We start from the raw sequence: 25,918 nt of genomic DNA, 5'->3' as shown, positions 1-25,918 counted from the left end.
CTTTGAGAATACAGCAATGCCCCCCAAAAAATATTTTTTCTAAAAACCAAGACCTCTCAAAATGGTTTTGTAAATTTTGTTGGGAAAATGAGAAATTGCTGATAAATTTTAAACCAGGGATGGGGAACCTCCTGCCCGTTGGCCGCATAAGGCCCACGATGACCTTTTATGTGGCCCTTGGGCAGACTCCTGGAGGCTGCAGTACTGGGGCCACCGTTGCGGTCTCGTAGGCTGCCGGCCCTTTAAATCACCACATGCGCCGCTGTCAAGTGTTAGCGTGCTCAGCGGTGTGTACCTGGCCCTCTGCCTTAAGGAGCAGTGTGCCTGCCTCTCTGCTCTCCGGAGCGGTGTGCCTTCCCCTCTGCTCTCCGGAGCGGCGTGCCCGCCCCTCTGCTCTCCGGAGAGTTGTGCCCGCCCCTCTGCTCTCCGGAGCGCTGTACCCGCCCCTCTGGTCTCTGGAGCGCTGTACCCGCCCCTCTGCTCTCCGGAGCGCTGCACCCGCCCCTTTGCTTTCCGGAGAACTGTACCTGCTCCTCTGCTCTCCAGAGCGGTATACCCGCCACTCTGCCTTTCGGTGCTGTGTCCGACGCCTGCACTCCAGCACTGTGTCCGGCGCCTGCCATCTGTGCCCCGTCCAGTGCTTTAGTGCCTTCCAGTTCTGTGTACCACTCCTTCAGAGTTGTGTGCAATGCTCAGTGCTGTGTCCCCCCCCACCCATGCTGTGTATCACCCCAGGTTTTTGCCCCCCCCAGTGATGTCAGGGCTCTGCAAGTGCTGTGTGCAGTCCCGCCCCCCCCCCGTGCCGTGTGCCCTCCCAATGCTGTGTATCATCCCCAGTGTTGTGTTCCCCTAGTGATGTCTGTGCTCTGAAAGTGCTGTCCATGCCCCCAGTCCCCCCAGTGAGGTCTCTGCCCCCCCCAGTGAGGTGAGGTCTCTGCCCCCCCAGTGAGGTCTCTGCCCCCTCCCCCCAGTGAGGTCTCTGCCCCCCCTCAGTGAGGTCTCTGTCCCCCCAGTGAGGTTTCTGTCCCCCTCCAGTGAGGTCTGTGGCCCAGTCCCTCTTGTGATGTTTGTGCCCTCAGCCCCTCTTGCATTGTGTACGCCCCCCAGCCCCTCTTGCGTTGTGTACGCCCTCAGCCCCTCTTGTGTTGTGTATACACCCCAGCCCCTCTTGGGTTGTGTTTTCCTCCAGCGTCTCCTGTGATGTGTATGCCCCAGCGTCTCCTGCGACTTATACATCACATTGGAGATGCTGGGGAAATATACATCACAAAAAGTGCTGAGGTCATACACATCACAGGTGACACTGGGGATATACAGAACACAGGAGGGGCTGAGGGCATTGACATTACAAGAGGGGCTGGGGGCATATATACATCATAGGATGGGCTGGGGTCATATATATGTCCCCAGCCCCTCATGTGATGTATTTGCCCCCAATGTATCCTGTGATGTATATACAGCAGTCTAAGCGTCTCCTATCTGATGTATATACGTCAGTCCCAGCGTCTCCTATGTGATGTATATGCCCCCAGCCCTTTCAGTGATGTACGTGCCTCCAGTGTCTCCTGTGATGTATATACAGCATCTGCTATGTGATGTATATGATTTACCAATCTTATTATCACAAAGAGTTGACTGCGCTCCAGACCGAAACAAACCTGGAAAAGCAGTTGTGAGAAGAAACATGATTAGTATCATCAAACATCACAGCCGCACCAAAGAGAAGCCGCTCCGGCAGCCACAGTAGGGGTGAGTTAATTAAGTGTTTGACCAAGTATAGCAGGGTAATTTTCACATTCATAATTTGGTGCGGCCCCTGAAGGTTGGTAGAAATTGCAATATGGCCCCCAGCAGTAATAAGGTTCCACACCCCTGCTTTAAATCCTTCTAATTTCCTAACAAAAAAATAAAGTAATGTTTCAAAAAGTACGCTGATGTCAAGTAGACATGTGGGGAATGTTATTTATTAATTATTTTTTGTGACATGACTGTATGGTTTTAAGGGTATAAAAATTAAAAATTTAAAAATTGCAAAATTTTCACCAGATTTCTGTTATTTTAACAATTAAGCATAAAAGATAGTCTTCATTTTACCACTATCATGAAATAGAATGTCATGAAAAAAACCACAGTCTCAGAATCACTGGGATGCACTGAAATGTTCCAGAGTTATAACCTGTCAAATGACTGGTCAGAAATGAAAAAATTGTCCCGGTCATGAAGGTAAAAATAGGCTCTGGCACAAAAGGGTTAAAGGTGCAGAAAGTTCTGACATGATTCTTAGGGGTGCTTTACACGCTGTGACATCGGTAGTGATAGCTAGCGATGTCAAGCGCAATAGCACCCGCCCCCGTCGTTTGTGCGACATTTGGTGCTCGCTGCTGTAGCAAACATTATCGCTACGGCAGCGTCACACGCACATACCTTGTCAGTGACGTCGCTGTGGCCGCCGAATAATTCCTCCCTCAAGGAGGAGGTGCATTCGGCGTCATAGCGACGTCACTGCGGCATCACTAAATGGCCGGACAATAGAAGCAGAGGGACAGAGATGAGCGGGACGTAACATCCCGCCCACCTCCTTCGTTCCGCATTGCCGGTGGACGCAGGTAAGGAGATGTTCGTCGCTCCCGCGGTGTCACACATAGCGATGCGTGCTTCCGCAGGAACGACGAACAACATCGTAAATGTGGCAGCAGCGATATTAAGAAAAGGAGTGACGTGTCAACGATCAACATTTTTGAATGATTTTGAGATCGTTGATCGCCGCTCCTTGGTGTCACACGCTGTGATGTCGCTACTGGCGCCGGATGTGCGTCACTAACGACGTGACCCCGACGATATATCAGTAGCCATGTTGCAGCGTGTAAAGCCCCCTTTACTTGTATGATATTTTTACAAGACAAATTTTAATGGGAGTAAATAAATGTTTAAAATCATTACACAAATTTGTTGCTTTAGTTTTTTTTTTCAAATTTACACTTGCAATTTTGATCTGTGCAATTGCTCCAAAATCAGCTGTACAGTAAATAGAATGATAAATTCCATTGAGTTTTGTTTCTGTGCGTATACAAACAACTTCTGGATATGTAAACCAAAAGGGGTTGTTCCCTTTCAAATACATTTTTCCCCTGGCTGCAGTTTGCTATAATTAAACAAAACCATGCTGTACTCACTTTCCCTGGGTTACACCGGCAAATCTACGCAGAATTTCTAGGTATCTGGCATTGGCAATCACTCATTGCCTGCTGCACTGTCGATGTGATGTCAGCATTGCAGCCAATACCAGACACCGGGAACAACAGTAGAGATACCAGTGTAACACGGGGAACAGTGCGTTTTTGGGGGGGTTTTTCTTTATAGAAAATTGCAGCCAAAGGAGAAATTTACCTTAAATAAACAACCCAATTAAGATTCCCCCCATCAAGTATAGGGAACAGGGAATCCTAACTCACTGGGATAATGTCCCACATTTATTAAAAGTAGCTGTTAGAGTGAATTACTCCAAATTTTTTAAAGCACTACTCAACCTTTTTATTTTTTTTATTTCACCACTGAATTCATGCTTTAAATATAAGTCCCCTTCCCCCTCTCTCATACTCACCTGCCGCAGTCTTCATCTGTAATCTGCGCCGTTCCGGTCGGTCTTCAGCAATTTGTGACCTACAAGCAGCTCCAGTGCTTCATAGAGCATGCCAGAGGTCACTACTCAGTACAAGTCTATGAGAGCCTCATTCTAACATCGTTCTGGCTCTCATAGACTTTATTCAGAGCTTGTGACGCAACTTCTGACTTTTAGACAGTTAGAAGTTATGGGCACAAGATGGTGACACAAAACTGGAGCAGAGCCAAAAAAACTAATGGAGATGCAAAAGGGTGAGTATGAGACTGGAGCAGGGGACTAGATTTAAAGCACCACTGCAGCAGTGAAAAAAACCCTGCTGGAGTGGTGCTTTAAAAGTTGTTCTCCTATTACTAAATTTGGTCCATTTGTACTGTCTGAAAGTCAGAAAATAAAATTCATGCCTGAACAGTTGTAGATTAGTGCCAGAATTTGCATCCGCCTTACAACATTTATTCAAAATGTAATCCCTGCAAACCAGGCCAAATTATGCAGGCACTGTTCAAATCTAATGAAGGAGAGAAAATTTGCATTTTAGTGTAAATATTCACCATGATTACGAGTTTACAGTTTACACCACAATTTGGTGTAAACTGAAATTCATGTTGGCCAATGTGTTTTCTAGAGTGCTGACAAATAATTTACTAATATACTGAATAGTAAAAATAGTAAATGATATCTGAATAGACAGTCTAGTATTTTATCATCAGTTTATAAGGGAAAGAAAGAGGCCTCATCCCGTCCTCCCCATTCTCACACGATATAAATATACAAATTTGTTAATGTACAAAGAGTGCCGTATGCTCCCTCAGTCAAAAATGGGTTAACAGACTATTATGAAACAAAAAAGTTGGCTGAATGATGGGTAAATGGGCGCAACATGCTAGATGTGATAGTGACTGTTAAGTTTAGGCGTGACAGAGAGGAAATGCAGGAGGAAGTGGAAGCAGGAAGCATCAATGACCCCAACATTCTTTAAGGAGGAAAGATGGGAGATTTGAGCAGCAGGTTCGTCATTTCCAGGTGAAATCCCATAAACTGATTCTGGGCTATGAACTGTGGGTACTGCATTAGTGTCAGCAGCTGAGTGATACAAGGTGGCGCCTGATCACTGGGGACCTGAAGAAGCAACAAGGCCAGAACTGTGGGTACTGCATTAGTGTCAGCAGCTCAGTGATACAAGGTGGCGCCTGATCACTGGGGACCTGAAGAAGCAACAAGGCCAGAACTGTGGGTACTGCATTAGTGTCAGCAGCTGAGTGATACAAGGTGGCGCCTGATCACTGGGGACCTGAAGAAGCAACAAGGCCAGAACTGTGGGTACTGCATTAGTGTCAGCAGCTGAGTGATACAAGGTGGCATCTGATCACTGGGGACCTGAAGAAGCAACAAGGCCAGAACTGTGGGTACTGCATTAGTGTCAGCAGCTGAGTGATACAAGGTGGCGCCTGATCACTGGGGACCTGAAGAAGCAACAAGGCCAGAACTGTGGGTACTGCATTAGTGTCAGCAGCTGAGTGATACAAGGTGGCGCCTGATCACTGGGGACCTGAAGAAGCAACAAGGCCAGAACAGTGGCAGAAATCAAAATAGAGAAGCATCAGCCATAGCAGGCCAGCAGAGACTGTCAGGAGCCAGGAAGTGCCGAGACTCTTTTATGCTGAAAAAAATCTGTGAAGTGAGTTTATTAATCGTCATTGTTTTTGGTAACTATGACACAAGGAGAATACAGGCAGTGGCACAAGATGGCTCAGCACAATTTACTAAGGGAAAAGCAGAGCTCAATTATAGATAGCAAGTTGTCTGCTCCATTGTAACATGATCAATTATAGCTCCATATTTGAAAAAGCTGCAGGTAAATTCAAGTAATATATAGGAAGTTGTGAATTCATCAATGTCTTATCGTGGAGCCAAAAACCCAAGAACAAGAAAGTGCTGGGCCTCAGCACCTCCTCCTGTATCCTGTACCTTCACTAGTTTAGAACACACTCAGTGAATTATTTAAATCGGTAAAAAAAAAAAGAATCCAACTCCAAAGACAATCTTACTGCTGGTCAATATCATTGGTACTATGAGCCATGGGCATTGAGCCTGTAAGATGGCACACAGTTTCTATATGCCCGCTGTAAGGTACTATCAAGTGTGTAACTATCGCGGTCGCAGAGGTGGCGACTGGACCCAGGAGTACAGGAGCCTGATGAACCCAGTGCCTACTTCAGTTGAATGTGCGTCTGAGGACGCACATGCAGCTGAAATGTATCATGGCACAGAGACCCGCCGGGTCCCTGCACTTCGATACACGCTGCCAGGAAAATAGTGGCTGGCAGCTGACGTCCATTCTGTGACTAGGTACAGGGCATGACAGTGACAGTCATGCGCCATGATACGTACTGAGCTCTGGTTACAGAAAACACCAGGAGATATGGGTGCGGAGGGGAGGTGAAAAAAATATTTGCTTGAGGTTTTTTTAATTATGCATTAGAAACAGTCCTGGACCATATACACTAGGAGGAGGACCATATATCAGAAGGAGGACCATATATACCAGGATTTGGCCCATGTATACCGGGATGGAGGCCATATAAAGCAGGATGATGACCATATATGAAAGGGCAGGACCATACTGTATATACCGTGTATATCAGGATGGGGATCATGCACACCAGGCTAGGGACATATATACCAGCATGGGAGCCATCCTTGTATATACTTCCAGGACAATGATGTTGGATTCCTTTTTTGACTCACCACAGAATGGGCCCATGTATACCATGATGGTGACAATGTATACCAGGATGGTGACATATTTACCAGGACGAGGACCATATATACCAGGTAGGGGACCATATATACTATGATAACGACCATATCTACCAGGATAGAGACCATACACTGTGTGCATAATTATTAGGCAAGTTGTATTTTAGAGGATTTTTTTTTTATTATGTTCAACAACTATATTCTCAATCGAAATAAAAGACTCACAAATATCAAAGCTTAATATTTTTGGAAGTTGGAGTGTTTTGTTTTTAGATTTGGCTATCTTAGGAGGATATCTGTGCAGGTAACTATTACTGTGCAGAATTATTAGGCAACTTAATAAAAACCAAATATATTTCCATCTCACTTGTTTATTTTCACCAGGTAAACTAATATAACTGCACAAAATTTAGAAACAAACATTTATGACATGCAAAAACAAAACTCAAAAAAATTAGTGACGAATATAGCCACCTTTCTTTATGCTGACACTCAACAGCCTACCATCCATAGATTCTGTCAGTTGCTTGATCTGTTTACAGTCAACGTTGCGTGCAGCAGCCACCACAGCCTACCAGACACTGTTTCGAGAGGTGTACTGTTTTCCCTCCATGTAGATCTTACATTTTATGAGGGACCACAGGTTCTCTATGGGGTTCAGATCAGGTGAACAAGGGGGCCATGTCATTATTTTTTCATCTTTTAGACCTTTACTGGCCAGCCACACTGTGGACTATTTGGATGCATGTGATGGAGCATTGTCCTGCATGAAAATCATGTTTTTCTTGAACGATACCGACTTCTTCCTATACCACTGCTTGAAGAAGTTGTCTTCCAGAAACTGGCAGTAGGTCTGGGAGTTGAGCTTCACTCCATCCTCAACCCGAAAAGGCCCCACAAGTTCATCTTTGATGATACCAGCTCATACCAGTACCCCACCTCCACCTTGCTGGCATCTGTGTCGGAATGGAGCTCTCTGCCCTTTACTGATCCAGCCTCTGGCCCATCCATCTGGCCCATCAAGAGTCACTCTCATTTCATCAGTCCATAAAACCTTTGAAAAATCAGTCTTAAGATATTTCTTGGCCCAGTCTTGACATTTTATCTTATTTTTCTTGTTCAAAGATGGTCGTTTTTCAGCCTTCCTTACCTTGGCCATGTCCCAGAGTATGGCAGACCTTGTGCTTTTTGATACTTCTTGTGACCCTGTTGGCTATTTGCCATGAAACGATTGTTCGGTAATCACGCTTCAAAAGTTTGGCAATTTCAAGACTGCTGCATCCCTCTGCGAGACATCTCACAATTTTGGACTTTTCAGAGGCTGTCAAATCTCTCTTCTGACCCATTTTGCCAAAGGAAAGGAAGTTGCCTAATAATTAAGCACACCTTATATAGAATGTTGATGTCATTACACCACACCCCTCCTCATTACAGAGATGCACATCACCTGATTTACTTAATTGGTAGTTGGCCCTCAAGCCTATACAGCTTGGAGTATTACAACATGTATAAAAAGTATCATGTGATCAAAATACTCAATTGCCTAATAATTCTACACACAGTGTATATACCAAGATGGGGCCCAGGATGAGGACATACCTAATAGGATGAGGACATACATTCCAGGATAGGGGACATATATACCAGGATGGGAGACATACAGTATATACCAGGATGGGGACCTCTATACTATGATGAGGAGATATATATCAGGATGGGGATCATAAATACCAGTATGGGGGACATTAAATACAAGAAGGGGGAACGTGTACACTAGTATGGGCTCAGGATAAGCAACATTTTTACCAGGATGGGTCCAGTATGAGGACATATATACCAGGATGGGCTCAGGATGGGGGACATAGATACCAGGATGGGGTATATATTTACTAGGATGGCAGGCATACGTATATAGCAGGATGTGGCTCATATATACCAGAATGAGGAACATATATACCAGGATGGGGATCATGTATACCAGGATAGGGAACATGTATGCCAGGATGGGGAACATGTATGCCAGGATGGGGGACAATACTACATAATGAAGGAGGAGGAGGGGCAATTCATATGTCTTTATAGGATTTAGAATTCTACAGGGGACCACACATATGACCAATGTGTGGGGGGCCCAGGTCCACATTTCGCACCTGGGGCCCATCGCACTTTAGTTGCGCCACTGGGCGCTATATTACACAACTATTATTGATAAAAAAAATCTTTCTTGGAAGGAACATTTATGCAACACATCACACGTGGAGCATGCCACAAATTTCAGTCTGCAAGGAGACATCATAAAAACTGTACAGTAAATGCAGAGGTGGACACACCATTGGTGCAACCTGAGCAGCTGCCCAGGGGTATAAAAGGTAAAGAGGCAGACTTACACCTCCAAAGCATCATATAAAAGGGTGAAATATTATGAACACTTGGACAGTAAAGGGCACAAATACTGTTCTTGCACAGGGACCCTCTTCTGCCAGTGTCGACCTCTAAGTATATGTCAGGAGATTCAGGTCATTGGGAGAACATACTCGCATAGTAGCATATATGGCACTTACAGTGTTTGACCTTTTAAATAATAATACCTGCTCTCAATTGCTGCTCGGAATTCTTGTTGGCTTATTACATTTCTCCTGAATTTATCAATTTTCCTAAAAAAGAAGAAAATAATTATTATTCATTACATATTGTGTAGATTTAGCATACTGACCTAATTTTTGGAATAACTGTCCTTAATAAACATTTTTCCCCACAACGCTTTCTGCAGATGATTACATAGATCGACATCTTAGAGTCAAACCTGCAACCTGGGGACACATGTGGCCCTTTATATCTTTTTGTGCATTGCTCAACCGCCAAGCTAGAGACATGTCAATCTGTATAGTAATAAAGAGGCACATCTTTGTGTCACATTTAATGTGGAGAGAGGGGTGATGTCATTAAATGGTGGCTGCATTCTCCATTCCCCCATGCCAGAACAGATCATCATATTGTGAATGAAGATACATGTTAGTGCCCTGCTCTTTGCTTTAATCCATCTTTCATATCATAGAGTAGAGGTTGGCTGGCACTACTGATAGAGGAATGTGTGGCTGGCACTGTTATCAGTATTATTGTGTTACTGCCACTGATATAGGATATATGGTGTTTTAATATAGTCAATTTTAAAGGGCTGTTCAGGAATTATATACTGATGACCCATCCTCAGGATCACTATAACTAGTAGGGGTCCAGCAGTTGACAACCCCACCCCACCATTTGGCTGATTCCAGATCTCACCGTGGTCAAAAGTAAACAGTATATGGAGCCAGAATACAACAGCTCCATACACTTCTTAAGACCATTTTTGAGTAATTAATTCCATTCCAATGCGCTTCATTGGGATCTGAGCTGCTATACCCGAGAAGGTCTACTAAATAGTGCATGGAGTGCGGTGACCCAGCACCATACTTTGTTTACTTTTGACCACTGCAGGACCTACAACATCTAAACAATGTCATGTACCTCCCTACCCCTATTCTGTTACAAAGAATGATTTTTTTTGCAGAGACATTTATGCACATCCCCGATTGCCCCTTTAACACTACAGAGAGGAAGAGACATGGTGGATTGGTGGCAACATGTGCATGTGTGCCGCCCCTGCAGCAGTCGAACTGCTCGGATCCGAGGTTGCTGTGGATCAAGGGTCTCCGGACCCGGGGGCTTGCGGCCACTTCGAAATGTAAAGGGGGGGAATATTTACAAGGGAGAGTTCGTGACGCCACCCATGGTTCACGGTAAGGGAAGTACCGCTGTGACGCCCTGGCAAAACCAGGTAGTCACAGATGACTGTACCCCCTCCTGGGTACAGGAATCACCCTCTCCTTGGAATTCCACCAACACCCCACACATAGGTAACACCAGCCACAAAAGCCTAGTCACCCCCCTGGGACAATAGGGACACACCAGTGGGCGGGACCAGGTGGATGGGAGCGCCCACTCAGGGGTCCTGAGGTGCCAGGGGAGGGAACACGTCAGTTAGTCTAGACAGTGGAGTGGAGAGGAGTGTGAAGTGGTGGTCAGGAGTTGGAGCCCCTGGACTGCCGGACTACCTGAGCTGACTAAGTGGCCGATGGCAGAGCAGGGCCACAGGCGACGGAGATCCAGTCGCGGGAGACCTAAAGTGGACCGGGGCAGGGTTGTAGCCCGCCGGTGCCGACAGCAGGAATCCGGTCCGGAAGCCGTGCACAGTCGGGGTACCTGGACCCTAGGACAAGGAAGGTTGCAATCCCCTTATTAATCAGCCAGCAGGGGACAAGGCTCCAGACTTTGTCCCAGAAGTATTCCAGAGAGCGAAACGGAAGCCCAACGCGGGGGATAGGGTGTCCGCCAGAACCCTCAGAGATCCCAAGGGTCAGATTTTGCAGGCAACGGCTCCCACACTACACAAAAGACTGGAGAGCGGATTTCTCCCGTTTCATGTGGGTTAAGTCAACACACAAGAAACTACAAGTGCAGGAGGAAGGGCCCCTGCTCTGTCAACCCATGTGCGGGACCAGCACACCCCTCCAGAGGCTCCTGGTATCCGGCCTTGGTTTACCACATGGACTTTGTGTGATGTATTACCACAGTGAGTACACCGGTATCATCCAGTCCATTTCTAAAGACTGCTCCCTGCAATCCCGCACTATCCTCTGGGCCCTGGGACTACACCTCCCCTACCCGTGGAGGGGATTCCACCTTGCTGTCCAGCTCCATCAGCCCCAGGCGTCCCATACCAAGGCAGCGGCGGTGTCACCAACCCTCATCGATGGTTGATGTCCGGAAGGGGAGAGTTCCTGTGAGAGTGATGAATTGCAGAGAGGAAAGAGTTAAGCTACCCAGATATGCCACCATTGCTAAGCTGTTCACAGTAGATACACAAGCCATCCAAGCAGCTGCATCCACCATCACTGCACCCTCGGGCAGCCTTCCCTGACGTGCTCAGTCACCTCCCTGCCAGCGACACCGCTGCTGCTGATGGGAGTACCCGGGGAGATGGGGTGGGGTGAGATGGCGTTGTTCTTGTCTGTACGCTGCTTTATAAGGGTAACTCCTCATTGCCTGTAAGATTCTTTTCCCTGAGGAAGGAGGCAGATGAGTCTCCGAAACGCGTTGGAATGATCTAAATAAAAGGACAATTTATTTATATCCATGCTCGTGGTTTTCTAGCGCGGCATTTAACCCGTTTTCTCCAGTCTTCACTTTGATACCTTTGCTCTGACACGGGGCCGCTGCTGAACCACCCAAGCACTCATCCACGTCTTGAAAGGGGTTGTGACTGGCACAACCCAGCCAGGTGAGTGCATTGCTCTTTTCCTTTTGCCCTGTAAAATCGGGTAAGACCCTATTGCGCTTTTTCTCTCCCTCTACAGCTTACATTTAAATAGGGAAGCTGTGCTCTCAATGGCTGACACTTGGGATTTCAGTGGCTGCATAGGCTGGAAAGCCCTATCCCCTTCGTTGTGTTGATGCCTTTGATCTCTGAGCTCTTGGGGAAGTTCATAAAGAGACTATCCTCCACAGGTGAATTACCAGGTTGCGTGAAGCTACTCCCTGATGTAGGGTCCTGAACCCTGCCGTGCTCGGTACCGGTCCGATTACTGGACTTTCCGGTGCCGACCTTTCTCCAAAACTAAGTCTGGGCACCCTTCTCCAATACCCTGCGGACAGGTCTCCAACTCCTCCAGTCCCATACCACCGTCTGCAACCTAATGTGGCGCCCCTGAGGCTTCCGTCGCCACAGGTCATTGCACCCCATCAGCGGTGTGATGCCCCATTCTGGGAGAGGAAGAGAGTGAACTCCGGTCCCCTGGTAAATCCACACTACACCCATTGTTAGGTACATACTGGGACCAGGGAAAGTGGCAGGCAACCCTCCCATGCTGCATGCTGAGAGGGGCTGTAAGACCCATCCCTGCTCCCATAGGGTGGTAGCTTAGCAACTGGGGGGGTGGGAGGAGCCACCAGAGAGCAGATAGAGAAAGGAAGGTCAAGTTAGTTTCAGTTTACCTCAGGGAGTGAAAGAGTGAGGAGCCAGCATGTAGTTGGAGAAGAAGAACGAGAGCAAGGAGGGAGGAGGAGGCCTGCTGGAGGCAGGCAAGGAGGAAAGAAAGAAAGAAGGAAAGAAAGGCTCCAAGTCAGTCAGGAGCAGAGGAACTGAAGGAGACGCTTCCTGGTGAAGAACCTGGGACCCAGAGGTCCAGGTGACACCACGCAGAGACAGAAGGGGTCGCAGGGCCGCGGGTAGTCCTGTAGGTACCACGAGCAGTCCTTGTTGGGTACCGAAGCCGAGGGCCCAGAGGCGCTACGAGTAGCTGCAGGCTGCGGTGGCCTGGTCCACAGTGACATCGGTGGAGTGATTAGCTGCGACAGGGGACGGTCCCTAGAAACTGGAGGAGTGAAAAGACAATCTCCAGACAGTAAAAACCGAGGCCCAGGGACTTGCAAGCTCCCAGGGCCAGAACCCAGAGCAGACCTTCAGAAAAGGGGTAATCAGCCGACAGGTGACCACCCAGCCTGGAGGCGGTAATGGAGGCCAAGCCAAAGTCCATCTAACTAAGGCAAGGCTAGTGAAGACAGCCGAGAAAGAGACACTAAGAGAGAGGGTACCGGATTTCTCACTCTGAATCACCCAGAAGACGGAGGTCCCTGACAGCGGTCCCAGCAGTCCAAGGGTTCTGCCTGCCCTGACAAGAACTGTGAGTAAAAGAACTTGAACTGCACCTCTGAAGTTGCCTCAGTTATTTCATCTGCATAGACATTTACAAGCACCAACTGTGCCCGGGCATTGCTCCACCTGTGGGGAGCAGTACTATCATTGCTGCCATAACATCATCCCGGAGGCCTCACACAGCAGCGGCGGCTTATTAGCCGCATACCACAGGTGGCGTCACGAACACAAACTTTAACTTAAGCCACATAGTTTACTGACACCCACCAGGGCCACGGAGCCGGGCCCAGCCACCACTGACTACCACCGGACTAGTCCGGCCTGGCACCGGGTGTCCCATAGCCCTGGGGTGGGCGAGTCAACTTTTGGCGTCACGAACAGGATTTCGTGCCCGGTCTAACCGGGTACTGTGCGCCTGAAGAACCGTGTGACAGACTGTGTACTTTACTGAGAAACCACCGCCATTAGCGCTGCTGAGAGCGGGAAGAAGGGGGGCGTGCAAGAAGAAAGGGCGCGAAGAGAAGCCCCGCCCCCTTGTCCAAGAAAAGCGCGCGAAGTGGTGCCCGCCATAGAAGGCGGAGGAAGAAAAGATGGCGCGTGAAGAAGCTAAAAGGATGGACGCCGAGCAACGAGCGGCCAGAGGAGGAGTGGCCGAGCCGGGACACGCACCTCAGAACCGGGTTGTGTCCTGCGTCCTGGAGAGCGGAGAAGATCTAGCCGCCGCTGCAGAGCCGGGTAAAGAGAGTGACACCCCCAGCCGGCGGAGCCCGGATTGCCCGGTGGGGTTCCTGCCCGGTCCTCGTGCAGGCGCGCGTGCCACGACCGCAGCTCCGATACCAGCACCCTGCAGCAAGACAGCGACCACCAGAACACCGGAGATGCAACTGAGGGGTGAGTCATTTAATGCCCCTGCTGGCGCGAGAGCCCCAACCCCCGCTGCCATGCCCGCGGTCCCTGGAGAGACGCCCGACACGGCGACGCCGATCCGGGCCGCAGCTACGCCAGGTGCGGCCCGCCAAGATCTCACCGCAGCAGCGACTCCAACCCAGGCCGCCGCCATGCCAGGCGCGGCCCGCCAAGACAAGGAGGCAGCCCCAGAAGAGCCAGAGTGGCGCCGTATGGCTGGTAACCCCCTGCAAGCCAGCAGCCTCGCGCCAGCCAGTAACCCTATCCAAGCCAGCAGCACTACCTCAGAGCAGGCCCAGGCCGCAGCATCTTGCAGCAGGCCTGCTACAGCCACGCAGGAGACGCAGACTGTGCTGACCGCTGTCTACCTGCTGCCAGGTGGGGAGCTGGAGAAGAATCCCTACATGTAAAGAAGTAAGAAGCAGCTGAACTGTACATAGCCCCTCATTCTTTTCGAAGAAGTCCCTCATGTTTCGCCCCTGATTCTTTTCGAAGATGACACCCTTTCCTACTGTACTGCCCCTGATGCTTTTTGAAGACGTCACCCCCCATGTTATGTGCTACCGGGCCACTGAACTGGAATGTGGGCCCCGGTGAATGTGTATGTGTCTTATGTAACCAGGCCATTGGACTTAATGGCTGGTTGATTGTGTCGTATTGTTGATTGAAAGAAACGAACTGCCGGGCTACTGAACTTGTTGTAGCCAAGAAATGTACATAGTTGCACCCGTTGTGCCCCCTACCAGAATTATGGGGGATGTGCCCAAACCGTGCAATGGACTGGAAGTGCACACATAGTTTCTTTATAAGAAGTTGCAACGTTAAAGAATTTGTGCCTCCCATAAAGGGAAGAAATGTTTTATTGTTTTATGTTTTGCATACCAAAAATGTTTTGCAGTTTCTTCCACATGTTTTTGTTGTTTTTCAGCCCGAGGACGTGCTGGGATTTGCTGTGGGGGAGTGTGGCGCCCCTGAGGCTTCCGTCGCCACAGGTCATTGCACCCCATCAGCGGTGTGATGCCCCATTCTGGGAGAGGAAGAGAGTGAACTCCGGTCCCCTGGTAAATCCACACTACACCCATTGTTAGGTACATACTGGGACCAGGGAAAGTGGCAGGCAACCCTCCCATGCTGCATGCTGAGAGGGGCTGTAAGACCCATCCCTGCTCCCATAGGGTGGTAGCTTAGCAACTGGGGGGGTGGGAGGAGCCACCAGAGAGCAGATAGAGAAAGGAAGGTCAAGTTAGTTTCAGTTTACCTCAGGGAGTGAAAGAGTGAGGAGCCAGCATGTAGTTGGAGAAGAAGAACGAGAGCAAGGAGGGAGGAGGAGGCCTGCTGGAGGCAGGCAAGGAGGAAAGAAAGAAAGAAAGAAGGAAAGAAAGGCTCCAAGTCAGTCAGGAGCAGAGGAACTGAAGGAGACGCTTCCTGGTGAAGAACCTGGGACCCAGAGGTCCAGGTGACACCACGCAGAGACAGAAGGGGTCGCAGGGCCGCGGGTAGTCCTGTAGGTACCACGAGCAGTCCTTGTTGGGTACCGAAGCCGAGGGCCCAGAGGCGCTACGAGTAGCTGCAGGCTGCGGTGGCCTGGTCCACAGTGACATCGGTGGAGTGATTAGCTGCGACAGGGGACGGTCCCTAGAAACTGGAGGAGTGAAAAGACAATCTCCAGACAGTAAAAACCGAGGCCCAGGGACTTGCAAGCTCCCAGGGCCAGAACCCAGAGCAGACCTTCAGAAAAGGGGTAATCAGCCGACAGGTGACCCCCCAGCCTGGAGGCGGTAATGGAGGCCAAGCCAAAGTCCATCTAACTAAGGCAAGGCTAGTGAAGACAGCCGAGAAAGAGACACTAAGAGAGAGGGTACCGGATTTCTCACTCTGAATCACCCAGAAGACGGAGGTCCCTGACAGCGGTCCCAGCAGTCCAAGGGTTCTGCCTGCCCTGACAAGAACTGTGAGTAAAAGAACTTGAACTGCACCTCTGAAGTTGCCTCAGTTATTTCATCTGCATAGACATTTACAAGCACCAACTGTGCCCGGGCATTGCTCCACCTGTGGGGAGCAGTACTATCATTGCTGCCATAACATCATCCCGGAGGCCTCACACAGCAGCGGCGGCTTATTAGCCGCATACCACAGGTGGCGTCACGAACACAAACTTTAACTTAAGCCACATAGTTTACTGACACCCACCAGGGCCACGGAGCCGGGCCCAGCCACCACTGACTACCACCGGACTAGTCCGGCCTGGCACCGGGTGTCCCATAGCCCTGGGGTGGGCGAGTCACTAACCAAAGTCTCCCAGGGAGCTACATCTCCCTCAGCTCCTCACTCTCTGTGGGCTACTACTGAACTGACTATATCCCTCCCACCAGTCTGCCTGACCCCTAGGTGGGTGGCCCTTTTCCAGCTAGACCACCCACTGGTGTGCCTGACAGGGTGTGGTGTGAGGTGTTGTTAGGATTTGTGTGCTGATGGAAAACAATACCAGAGTTAGGATCCCAGAACCATGGAGGATGAGTTCTGCACCATAAGAGAAAGGAGTGCAGTTCCCTGTGACACCCTGATAGAGTCAGGGGCGTCACACATACTGCTCTCTCCATAGTAGTTTATGAAAGATGTGCAATTCTCAACACCTTCTGTGATTTCTCAATAGGAAGGAATCTCAAAGTGGAGAGAACCATCACTTGTTGGACTTTGATGTTAAATATTGTTGGTATTCAATAAATGTCCTGATCTGGATAAATAACATAGCTAACTTAAAGGGAATCTGTCATGTCTCCAAATTCTATCAAAGGGAAGCTTTCAGGTCTCTTATACCATCCAAGCTGGCAGCATTCACATTTGCAGGTCAAAATTCCCTTCCTAACTAGCCCTACATAACATCATTCTCTAAAATCAATGTGTAAAAAAAGCATTTATTACCTCCATTTTTATTATGTAAATTAGGGCCTTAACTAGCAGAAGGGGCGTGATGACATGATTTCCATGAGCTCCTAGAAATCTTGCGCATGTGTGCGGCTTATTTTAGCAGCGTCAGTGCGCCTCTCAAGCTGAGAGAATGCATCCCGACTATGGCATGGGCTCTTGAAAATCATGTCAGCATGCCCACAGGGGCGTGATAACATGGAAAGAGGGCCGACTAGTCTGGGGAAACATTGCTCGTTTAACTAGTCAAGGCCCTGATTTGCGTATGAAAAGTTAAGGTAATAATGCTTTTTTTACACATTAATTTTAAAGAATGATGTTAAATAGGGCTAGTTAGGAAGGCAATTTTGACCTGCAAATGTGAATGCTGCTAGTTTTGATGGAATAAGGGACCTAATAGCTTACCTTTAACCTTGCAAATATGGAGTGCAACTACACAGGGTCGGCGTCAGCACCCAAGCAAGTGCCAGGGCCCTGGATAGCCGCGGGGACCCATTTGCCGTCATCAGTTCCGCGGCCCTCAGGCAGAGTTCCAGAGCCCAAAGTGCTTGGGCCAGCAGCCGCCCTTTTATGGATGTCGGGTCTTTAAATCTACACTTGTGTAGTGCCCCTGACTACATCAGGGTGCTACAGGGAACTGCATCCTGTCCCCCAGGGTGCAGGGCCTACCCCCCATGGTTCCAGGTTCCCATCAACAGTGTCACTAACACCCGCACTACAAATCCCAACCACACCTCACACCAGACCTATACAGACACACCAGTGGGTTGGTCAGGTTGGAGCAGGGCCGCCCACCTAGGGGTCAGGCAGACTGGTGGGAGGAGAGACAGGGTTGTTGAGAATTAGCCCTCAAAGAGTGAGGAGCTAGAGAGTTGGAGCTCCCAGGGAGGCGACAGGTTGGATAGCAGACGGTGGTCCAGAACCACAGGAGTCGGAAACCCGGTCGCAGGGTATTGGAGAGGGTGTAACAGACATAGTTTGGCACCAGAAGTCCAGTAACCGGACCGGTACCAGTTTGGTTTACCATCTGTGTGAGTGTCTGCTTATTCCACCTAATCCAGCACCACGACTACCGCAGTGAGTAACCTGACCCCTGCACCCTGCTTTCCAAGGCCAAGCCACCCGTTTACCAAATCCCCACTGTCCGGGGCCTTCCCTACCTGCGGAGGCACTGACACATGGCTGCCCCACACCATCTGCCAGTGCAGCACTGACAGATATAATCAATTGTAGTTATCGAGCCCAAGCAGTGGATATCTGCAGAAAAAAAAAACTCTGAAAGAATTGACATGCTTCTTCTTATTTCTGTAACAAAAATCTGAAAGGAAAAAAGAAGCAACATGTGCACAGCAAGTCAGGACTTTGATGAGAATGCGTTTTTTCTTGCAGTATTGATTAAAATCTAGAAAAAAACAGCATGAAAAAAACTTGGCAAAAACGCAATGTGTGCACATAGCCTGAGGGGTTTTTGTGGTCTCAAATGTAACATAGACAAAAATACTGACTGCACTCCCAAACTGCAGTCTGAACAGGTACAAAACTGAACATGACACATAATAACAAAAAAGCCAGTGGCACTCTGAAATGCTAAAGCATGCAAACATATAGGTATGCATTAATGCTTAAGGAAATCCAGGAAAAATTGAGATATTTAGCATACGAAAATGGCCATTTCTATTTCTATGTTATTATATGTCATGTTTAGTTTTGCACCTGTTCAGATTGCATTTTGAGAGTGTCGTCAGTCTTTTTGTCTAGATAAGGCAGCGCTCACATCAGCGGTATTTTGCCGCAAAACCGGATCCATCACAACCGCATGTGACCGCATCTTACCGCGAGTCCATTGGAAATGAATGGAATTGAAACACATTTGTGACAGATCCGGTTTTGCGGCAAAATACCGCTCATGTGAGCGCTCCTTTATGGAGTCATGTCCTCTGACTGTGCACCCCCTCCCCCATTAGCCACATGTGATTTTATTCACTTATAGCAGGTTCCTACATGCCCATACATATAGAGGTTAGTGTACCGCCCCGCTCTCAGCTGCCGAGCTGCTCGGATCCGGCCCTTCTGTGGGTGGCTCGAGGGTCTCCGGACCCGGGGTCCTCACGGTCACTTCAAATGAAAAGGGGTAGTGATGGGATGGTGGATGTGGGATGTAAATGTACGGGCAGAGCCGTACGGAGTTCGTGACGCCACCCACGGTGTGTGGTGATATTGGACACCACCGCTGCAGTTATGGGGCACCCGGGGGAGATGTTGTGCAGCAAGTTGTTAACCCCTCCGTGGGCAGGGATGGTGGCCTCGAGACCCGTTGGGGGGTTTGGCGATGAGAGGAGATGGGTGACCGCAGGGTGCTGGTGTACTCACTATTAGAAAACACACGAGTCTCTGGTAAACCAAGGTGATGGTGGTCGGTGCCCACAGCCGGCTGCGTTCTGGTTCCCCCACCTGTCTGGTGGTCTCTGTCTTTCTCCTGCACCTGTTTAGAATGGTGGACTGCCTGCGCTTGCAACTTCAAGAGTCCGCTCCCAGCTTGTGGTCGCCTAAGGAACCCTTTGCCCGCAGATGCTGGCCTGTGGGATCTCTGTGCCGTGGCTGTGGCCTTTTATCCCCCTTGGTGGGCTGTTGCCTTCATTCGGGACTTTGGGTGGGACAGGACCTCTAGTCCTGGCCAAAATCAGTTAATTAACTAAGTCCAGTCGCTCCTGGGCCTAGCTTCAGGGTCTGAGTACCCCCCTTTGTGCTCCGGTTTCCGAGTCGGTTCCCCGGGTTGGTACCGGCGGGCCACTACTCTGTCCCGGTCCACCTCGGTTCCACCGAGCAGTCTTCCCGGCTCCTGCAGACGGAGACCGCCGTCTGCCTCCTAGCCAAAGGCACCAGGGCTCCTACCCTGGTACCTGTCAGTTTGCTTCAGGCCTCAGACACAGGCCTGACCTCCACTCACACTGAACTCCACAACTAAACTCACTTTTCCCCGCCCCGGGCTGTCTAAAACTCCTAGGTGGGCGTCTTCCAACTGCCTGGTTCCGCCCCCTGGTGTGTCTATCAAGCCCTTTGGGGGTGACTAGGGTTTTAAGGTTGGCTGAGTGTTACCTGTGAGGGAAAAGTGTAATGCGGGGCCCTATTTGTGACTACCTAGCCCGGCCAGGGCGTCACACTTGTAACCCAGAGAGAGGCTTCAGTTCAGTGTAGGTTCCCAGTATAGTTGATATGCCTTGAAGTAGCTACTTGGAAGGTCTAGAAATGGCCATTTTTGTATGCTAAATATCTCAATTTTTCCTAGATTTCCTAACATTTCATATGCAACATAATCTGACCATTTTTCTGGATGTAGTACAAATCCCACCTAAATTTGGCACTATTTAATATTGTAGTGAAATCTTAATGACCGTATAAGATAAGTGGTTTATATTTGCTCATTACATACAGTACAGACCACAAGTTTGGACACACCTCATTCAAAGAGTTTTCTTTATTTTCATGACTCTGAAAATTGTAGATTCACACTGAAGGCATCAAAACTATGAATTAACACATGTGGAATGAAATACTTAACAAAAAAGTGTGAAACAACTGAAAATATGTCTTATATTCTAGGTTCTTCAAAGTAGCCACCTTTTGCTTTGATTACTGCTTTACACACTCTTGGCATTCTCTTGATGAGCTTCAAGAGGTAGTCACCGGAAATGGTTTTCCAACAGTCTTGAAGGAGTTCCCAGAGATTCTTAGCACTTGTTAGGCCTTTTGACATCACTCTGCGGTCCAGCTCACCCCAAACCATCTCGATTGGGTTCAGGTCTGGTGACTGTTGAGGCCAGGTGATCTGGCGTACCACCCCATCACTCTCCTTTTTAGTCAAATAGCCCTTACACAGCCTGGAGGTGTCTTTGGGGTCATTGTCCTGTTGAAAAATAAATGATGGTCTAACTAAACGCAAACCAGATGGAATAGCATGCCGCTGCAAGATGCTGTGGTAGCCATGCTGGTTCAGTATGCCTTCAATTTTGAAGAAATCCTCAACAGTGTCACCAGCAAAGCACCCCCACACCATCACACCTCCTCCTCCATGCTTCACGGTCGGAACCAGGCATGTAGAGTCCATCCGTTCACCTTTTCTGCGTCACACAAAGTCACGGTGGTTGGATCCAAAGATCTCAAATTTGGACTCATTAGACCAAAGCACAGATTTCTACTGGTCTAATGTTCATTCCTTGTGTTCTTTAGCCCAAACAAGTCTCTTCTGTGTGTTGCCTGTCTTAGCAGTGGTTTCCTAGCAGCTATTTTACCATGAAGGCCTGCTGCACAAAGTCTCCTCTTAACAGTTGTTCCAGAGATGTGTCTGCTGATAGAACTCTGTGTGGAATTGACCTGGTCTCTAATCTGAGCTGCTGTTAACCTGCCATTTCTGAGGCTGGTGACTCGGATAAACTTATCCTCCGCAGCAGAGGTGACTCTTGGTCTTCGTTTCCTGGGGCGGTCCTCATGTGAGCCAGTTTCTTTGTAGTGTATGATGGTTTTTGCCACTGCACTTGGGGACACTTTCAAAGTTTTCCCAATTTTTCGGATTGACTGACCTTCATTTCTTAAAGCAATGATGGCCACTCGTTTTTCTTTACTTAGCTGCTTTTTTCTTGTCATAATACAAATTTTAACAGTCTATTCAGTAGGACTATCAGCTGTGTATCCACCAGACTTCTGCACAACACAACTGATGGTCCCAACCCCATTTATAAGGCAAGAAATTCCACTTATTAAACCTGACAGGGCACACCTATGAAGTGAAAACCATTTCCAGTGACTACCTCTTGAAGCTCATCAAGAGAATGCCAAGAGTGTGCAAAGCAGTAATCAAAGCAAAAGGTGGCTACTTTGAAGAACCTAGAATTAAGACATATTTTCAGTTGTTTCACACTTTTTTTGCTAAGTATTTCATTCCACTTGTGTTAATTCATAGTTTTGATGCCTTCAATGTGAATCTACAGTTTTCAGAGTCATGAAAAAAAGAAAACTCTTTGAATGAGAAGGTGTGTCCAAACTTTTGGTCTGTACTGTATATAACCATTTTTGCACATTAAATTTTTGCAAGACAAGATTTCATTATTTTATTATACTGTAATTAAGAATAAACACTGAAATATATACCTATTGAAAGTTATTTTGCTTTTTTCACTTTTAAAATGAATTTGGATATTACAGATCAGACTACAATTGTAGACAAAGGTTTTGCAACTGATCATATATTGCTTATCACAAAGTTTGCTGCTTTGGTGTCTTTAGATCTTTTAGTGAGATGTTTATAAATTTTAAGAAATGCTTATAATTGTAAACGTTTATTGCCAAATATATCAAGTTATACCGTGTTTCCCTGAAAATAGTACAGGGACCTATATTACATGGTGCTCCAAAAGATGCACTAGGGCTTATTTTCAGTGGATGTCATATTTTTCCATGAGCAACAATCCGCATTTATTCTTGAACAAAAAATATACATTTAATCAAATATGATAATGTAATCACATTTTGGGACATCAACATAAATCTCAAAATCTAAAAATATTATACTCTATATATATATATATATGTATATATTTTATAGTTTTCAATAAATTTCATTTTATCTTTTTATGTGTTAATCCTATTACTGGTTTAGATTATTCTCTGTGCACTGCTAAATTTACACCAAAAAAATGCAGAAGCCACCCCCAAAAGAATCATTCTTACCAGCCTCCAAGTAATTGTAGTTGGCCAGTGAATAGGCTCTCATAAACAAATATGCGTCACTGTCAGGTTCCCTGCGTTCCACAGAAGTTGCCTCCTCTGGTGTCTGGAAGTAGTGTCACTCGTGTGGAGTGATACTGGTACCCGATCTGTGTGTGACAGCTGCAGTGCAATGAAGATGGAATGGCAAGAGACCTGACAGCAATGCAGATCTCTGTGTGAGAGCCCACCCACTATCGGCATTTGCCAACTGTAATTGTTTGGGTCTGGTGAGTGCGATTTTTTTGGGGATGTCTAGGTTCTTTGATGAAGGCTCTTGCTGTATTATTTAACTTTTTTAGCTGCCTGGACACTTCTTTATTGAACCGCAACTACAGCTTATTTTTGGAGTAGGGCCTAAATTTTAAGCATACTCTAAAAATCCCGAAAAATCCCGTTAGGGCTTATATTTGGAGTAGGTTTTATTTTTGGGACACAGGGTAAAAGACTCAATATTTAAAATGTTGATTATTTTTCAAGACTTCTACAATTCGCGCTGACATGCTGGATGTCAGCTTCTGGACCAAATCCTGACTGATAGCAACTCATTCTCACCTAATCAGTTCCTGGAGTTTATCACAATTTCTGTGTTTTTGTTTACTATCCGGTTTGGAGGATTGACCACCGGCCCAACGGGATTGAGAACTTGAGTTTCTTGCTTGTGGAGCTAAAATGTATACCTAAAGTTCATAAAATGTCCACTAGGGGGGTTGCATTATCCCATGTGCATAACTAGAGATGTTGATAAAAGCACTTGACTCAGTTATAGATGCCTCATTGAATGATAACTGTATAACTTTATAATCATGGTATCATGTTTTTTTCTTCCTACCCAACTTGCAACCTTTTTAATTCCAGTCTATTTTACAATCTGCAGATTGTGATGAGTATACTGTATAAATGCAAGATACAGAAAACAAAATGTACCAGCAATTAAATTCTGCTAAATATATGGCTCATATAATAATAATAAAAAAAAAACATAAAAAAAACATACTCAAACGTTGCCAGCAGGGCGAGGAAATCAGACTGGAAGAGGTTTGCAAGCTTTGCTTCCACTGCAGTTAGCGTTGATGACGGACTAATAGCTCCTTCACGATTAAATCTGCAATTGAAGAACAGAATAACTGGTAGAAGAATAACCAGAAATTGGTAAACTCAGTAGGACACATGAATTGAGCCCAAATGATTAATGCCCAAATGATTAATGATTGAATGAATGATGATTGAGCCCAAATGATTAATGATGTGAGATCTAATGAATCGCCAGCAAATAAGTTTAAACACGGTGGCAGCGGACATAAGAAAACCAAGAATAACAGTAATATTAATACTCAACAGTGTAGATTGCAATTGATGGATTTTTTTGCTACTATGCTGTGGTCACATTATTCTATAAATCACATATGCATTCATTCAGTATGGAAACTCGCAAACAATAACATGGAAACATCAAGTGCCACCACAGTAGAAATGCAGTCATTAGTGCCACCCTGTGGACAAATGTGCAAATGCATGAAGTGACAGAAATGTATGATAGAAGTATGTATTGTGCTTAGAATCTACGATGGTTTTCTACATTTACTATTTGCTCAGTTATCACTGGATTTACGTGAGTCTCTAAAGAAAAAAAAAGAAAAATAAAATAAAAATATATATATATTCTATTAAATTAATATATTGTATTGAAAAAATATCTAAAAAACTCAATAGGTCAATTTAGCTTATCAGCAATTCATTTGTATATTCTGTTCTTACTTGACATTCTTCTAAATTGAATAATATTGAGATAAAAGCATGATAAATATCAGGTACACATAGGGCAATTAGGGCATAAACATGGATCAAACTCTTTTTCATGCACATACTTTCTATTTTTCTGTCAGTGTTAAGGGTGCTTTACATGAGACGAGCTATCGTGCGATGCATCGTCGGGGGTCACGGTTTTCATGACGCACATCCGGCATCGTTCACGACGTCGTCTCGTGTTACACCTCCGAGCGACGCAGTATCGCTCACAAATCGTGAGTCGTGTACTCGACGCGCAGTTTCAAAATATTGTTTATTTAAAATGGCTCCGGTTGTTCATCGTTCCTGGGGTAGCACATGCCACTCCGTGTGACACCGCGGGAACGGTGAACACAGCTTACCTGCGTCCCGCGGCACCCGCCGGCAATGCGGAAAGGAGGTGGGCGGGATGTTTACGTCCCGCTCATCTCCGCCCCTCCGCTTCTATTGGCCAGCCGCTGTGTGATGTCGCTGTGACGCCGAATGTCCCTCCCCCTTCAGGAAGAGGATGTTCGCCGCCCACAGCGACGTCGCTCAGCAGGTAAGTACGTGTGATGGGGGTTTCACGACTTTGTGCGACACGGGCAGCGATTTGCCCGTGACACACAAACGACGGGGGCGGGGACAATCGATAGTGAAATCGCACAATCGGTCATCTCGTGTAAAGCAGCCATCAGAGGTATATAGTGTACGATTGTCAAACATGTCCATTCTGTATAACAGACCCAAAGTGTTTGAAAGGTTAGCCTGTCGGCATAAATGTATACTGTATTGTTATATTGAAAAGCATGGTCCACTAGGGGTTTTCCACAAAAAAAGTTTATGATTTTTATTAATCATGAGGTCAACAACAGTATATATATATATATATATATATATATATATATATATATATATATATACAGTATATACACACAAAAGTGAGTACAAGTTGTTACAAAAATGTGAGGGGTGTACTCACTTTTGTGATATACTGTATGTCCCATGAACTATAGAGAGAAATAGAAAGGATCTGGCTCATTGATTGACTTCTATAGGAGAGCTTTCTTGGCATGCTCTGTAATCTGTGCAAAGCTCACTGTGCAGAGGAGGAGGTGAAATGTGATCACCTATTGTGAATGATGGGTCCTTTGTTACATAGTTGTATTTTTCATTGTAATCCTGCCAGTGATGATATTAAGATGACTACTGAAAAGTGACGTTTGAAGAACAAGAGGTATCAGCTTAATATTTGGCTTCATGAAAATTGCAAGATTTGTAGGATTTTTTTAAATATAGATTGTAACATAGAAAATGAAAAAAATCACCAAAAGTTTCAAAAATATATAAATTAACACGAAAGATTAATGCAAACAATACATCATTCTCCGATGACATATTCCCTTTAGGATGATCACTAGAGACAATAAAGAATCACAATGCTTCTGTAAGTGACTAGTACAGGGCTGCCATCAGGACATTACAAC

At 46.8% G+C, this 25,918-nt stretch overlaps 1 protein-coding gene across 4 annotated transcripts in view; it reads right to left on the bottom strand.

The window, feature by feature from the left end:
• LOC142290654 (EF-hand calcium-binding domain-containing protein 6-like) overlaps positions 1-25,918 on the bottom strand; it is a 483,996-nt gene that overhangs the window by 346,471 nt on the left and 111,607 nt on the right. For all 4 annotated transcript variants that reach the window (XM_075334657.1, XM_075334633.1, XM_075334650.1 and 1 more), the window contains 2 exons: positions 23,662-23,769; positions 8,968-9,033 (listed from right to left, as the gene is read on the bottom strand). In XM_075334657.1, the coding sequence (XP_075190772.1) occupies positions 8,968-9,033; positions 23,662-23,769 (174 nt within the window). The remainder of the gene's footprint in view (positions 1-8,967; positions 9,034-23,661; positions 23,770-25,918) is intronic.

The sequence above is a fragment of the Anomaloglossus baeobatrachus genome, chromosome 1 (genome assembly GCF_048569485.1).
Source record: "Anomaloglossus baeobatrachus isolate aAnoBae1 chromosome 1, aAnoBae1.hap1, whole genome shotgun sequence".
Classification (NCBI taxonomy): domain Eukaryota; kingdom Metazoa; phylum Chordata; class Amphibia; order Anura; family Aromobatidae; genus Anomaloglossus; species Anomaloglossus baeobatrachus.
Note: the sequence above shows the minus strand (reverse complement) of the source record. Positions and strands in the feature narration are given on the sequence as shown.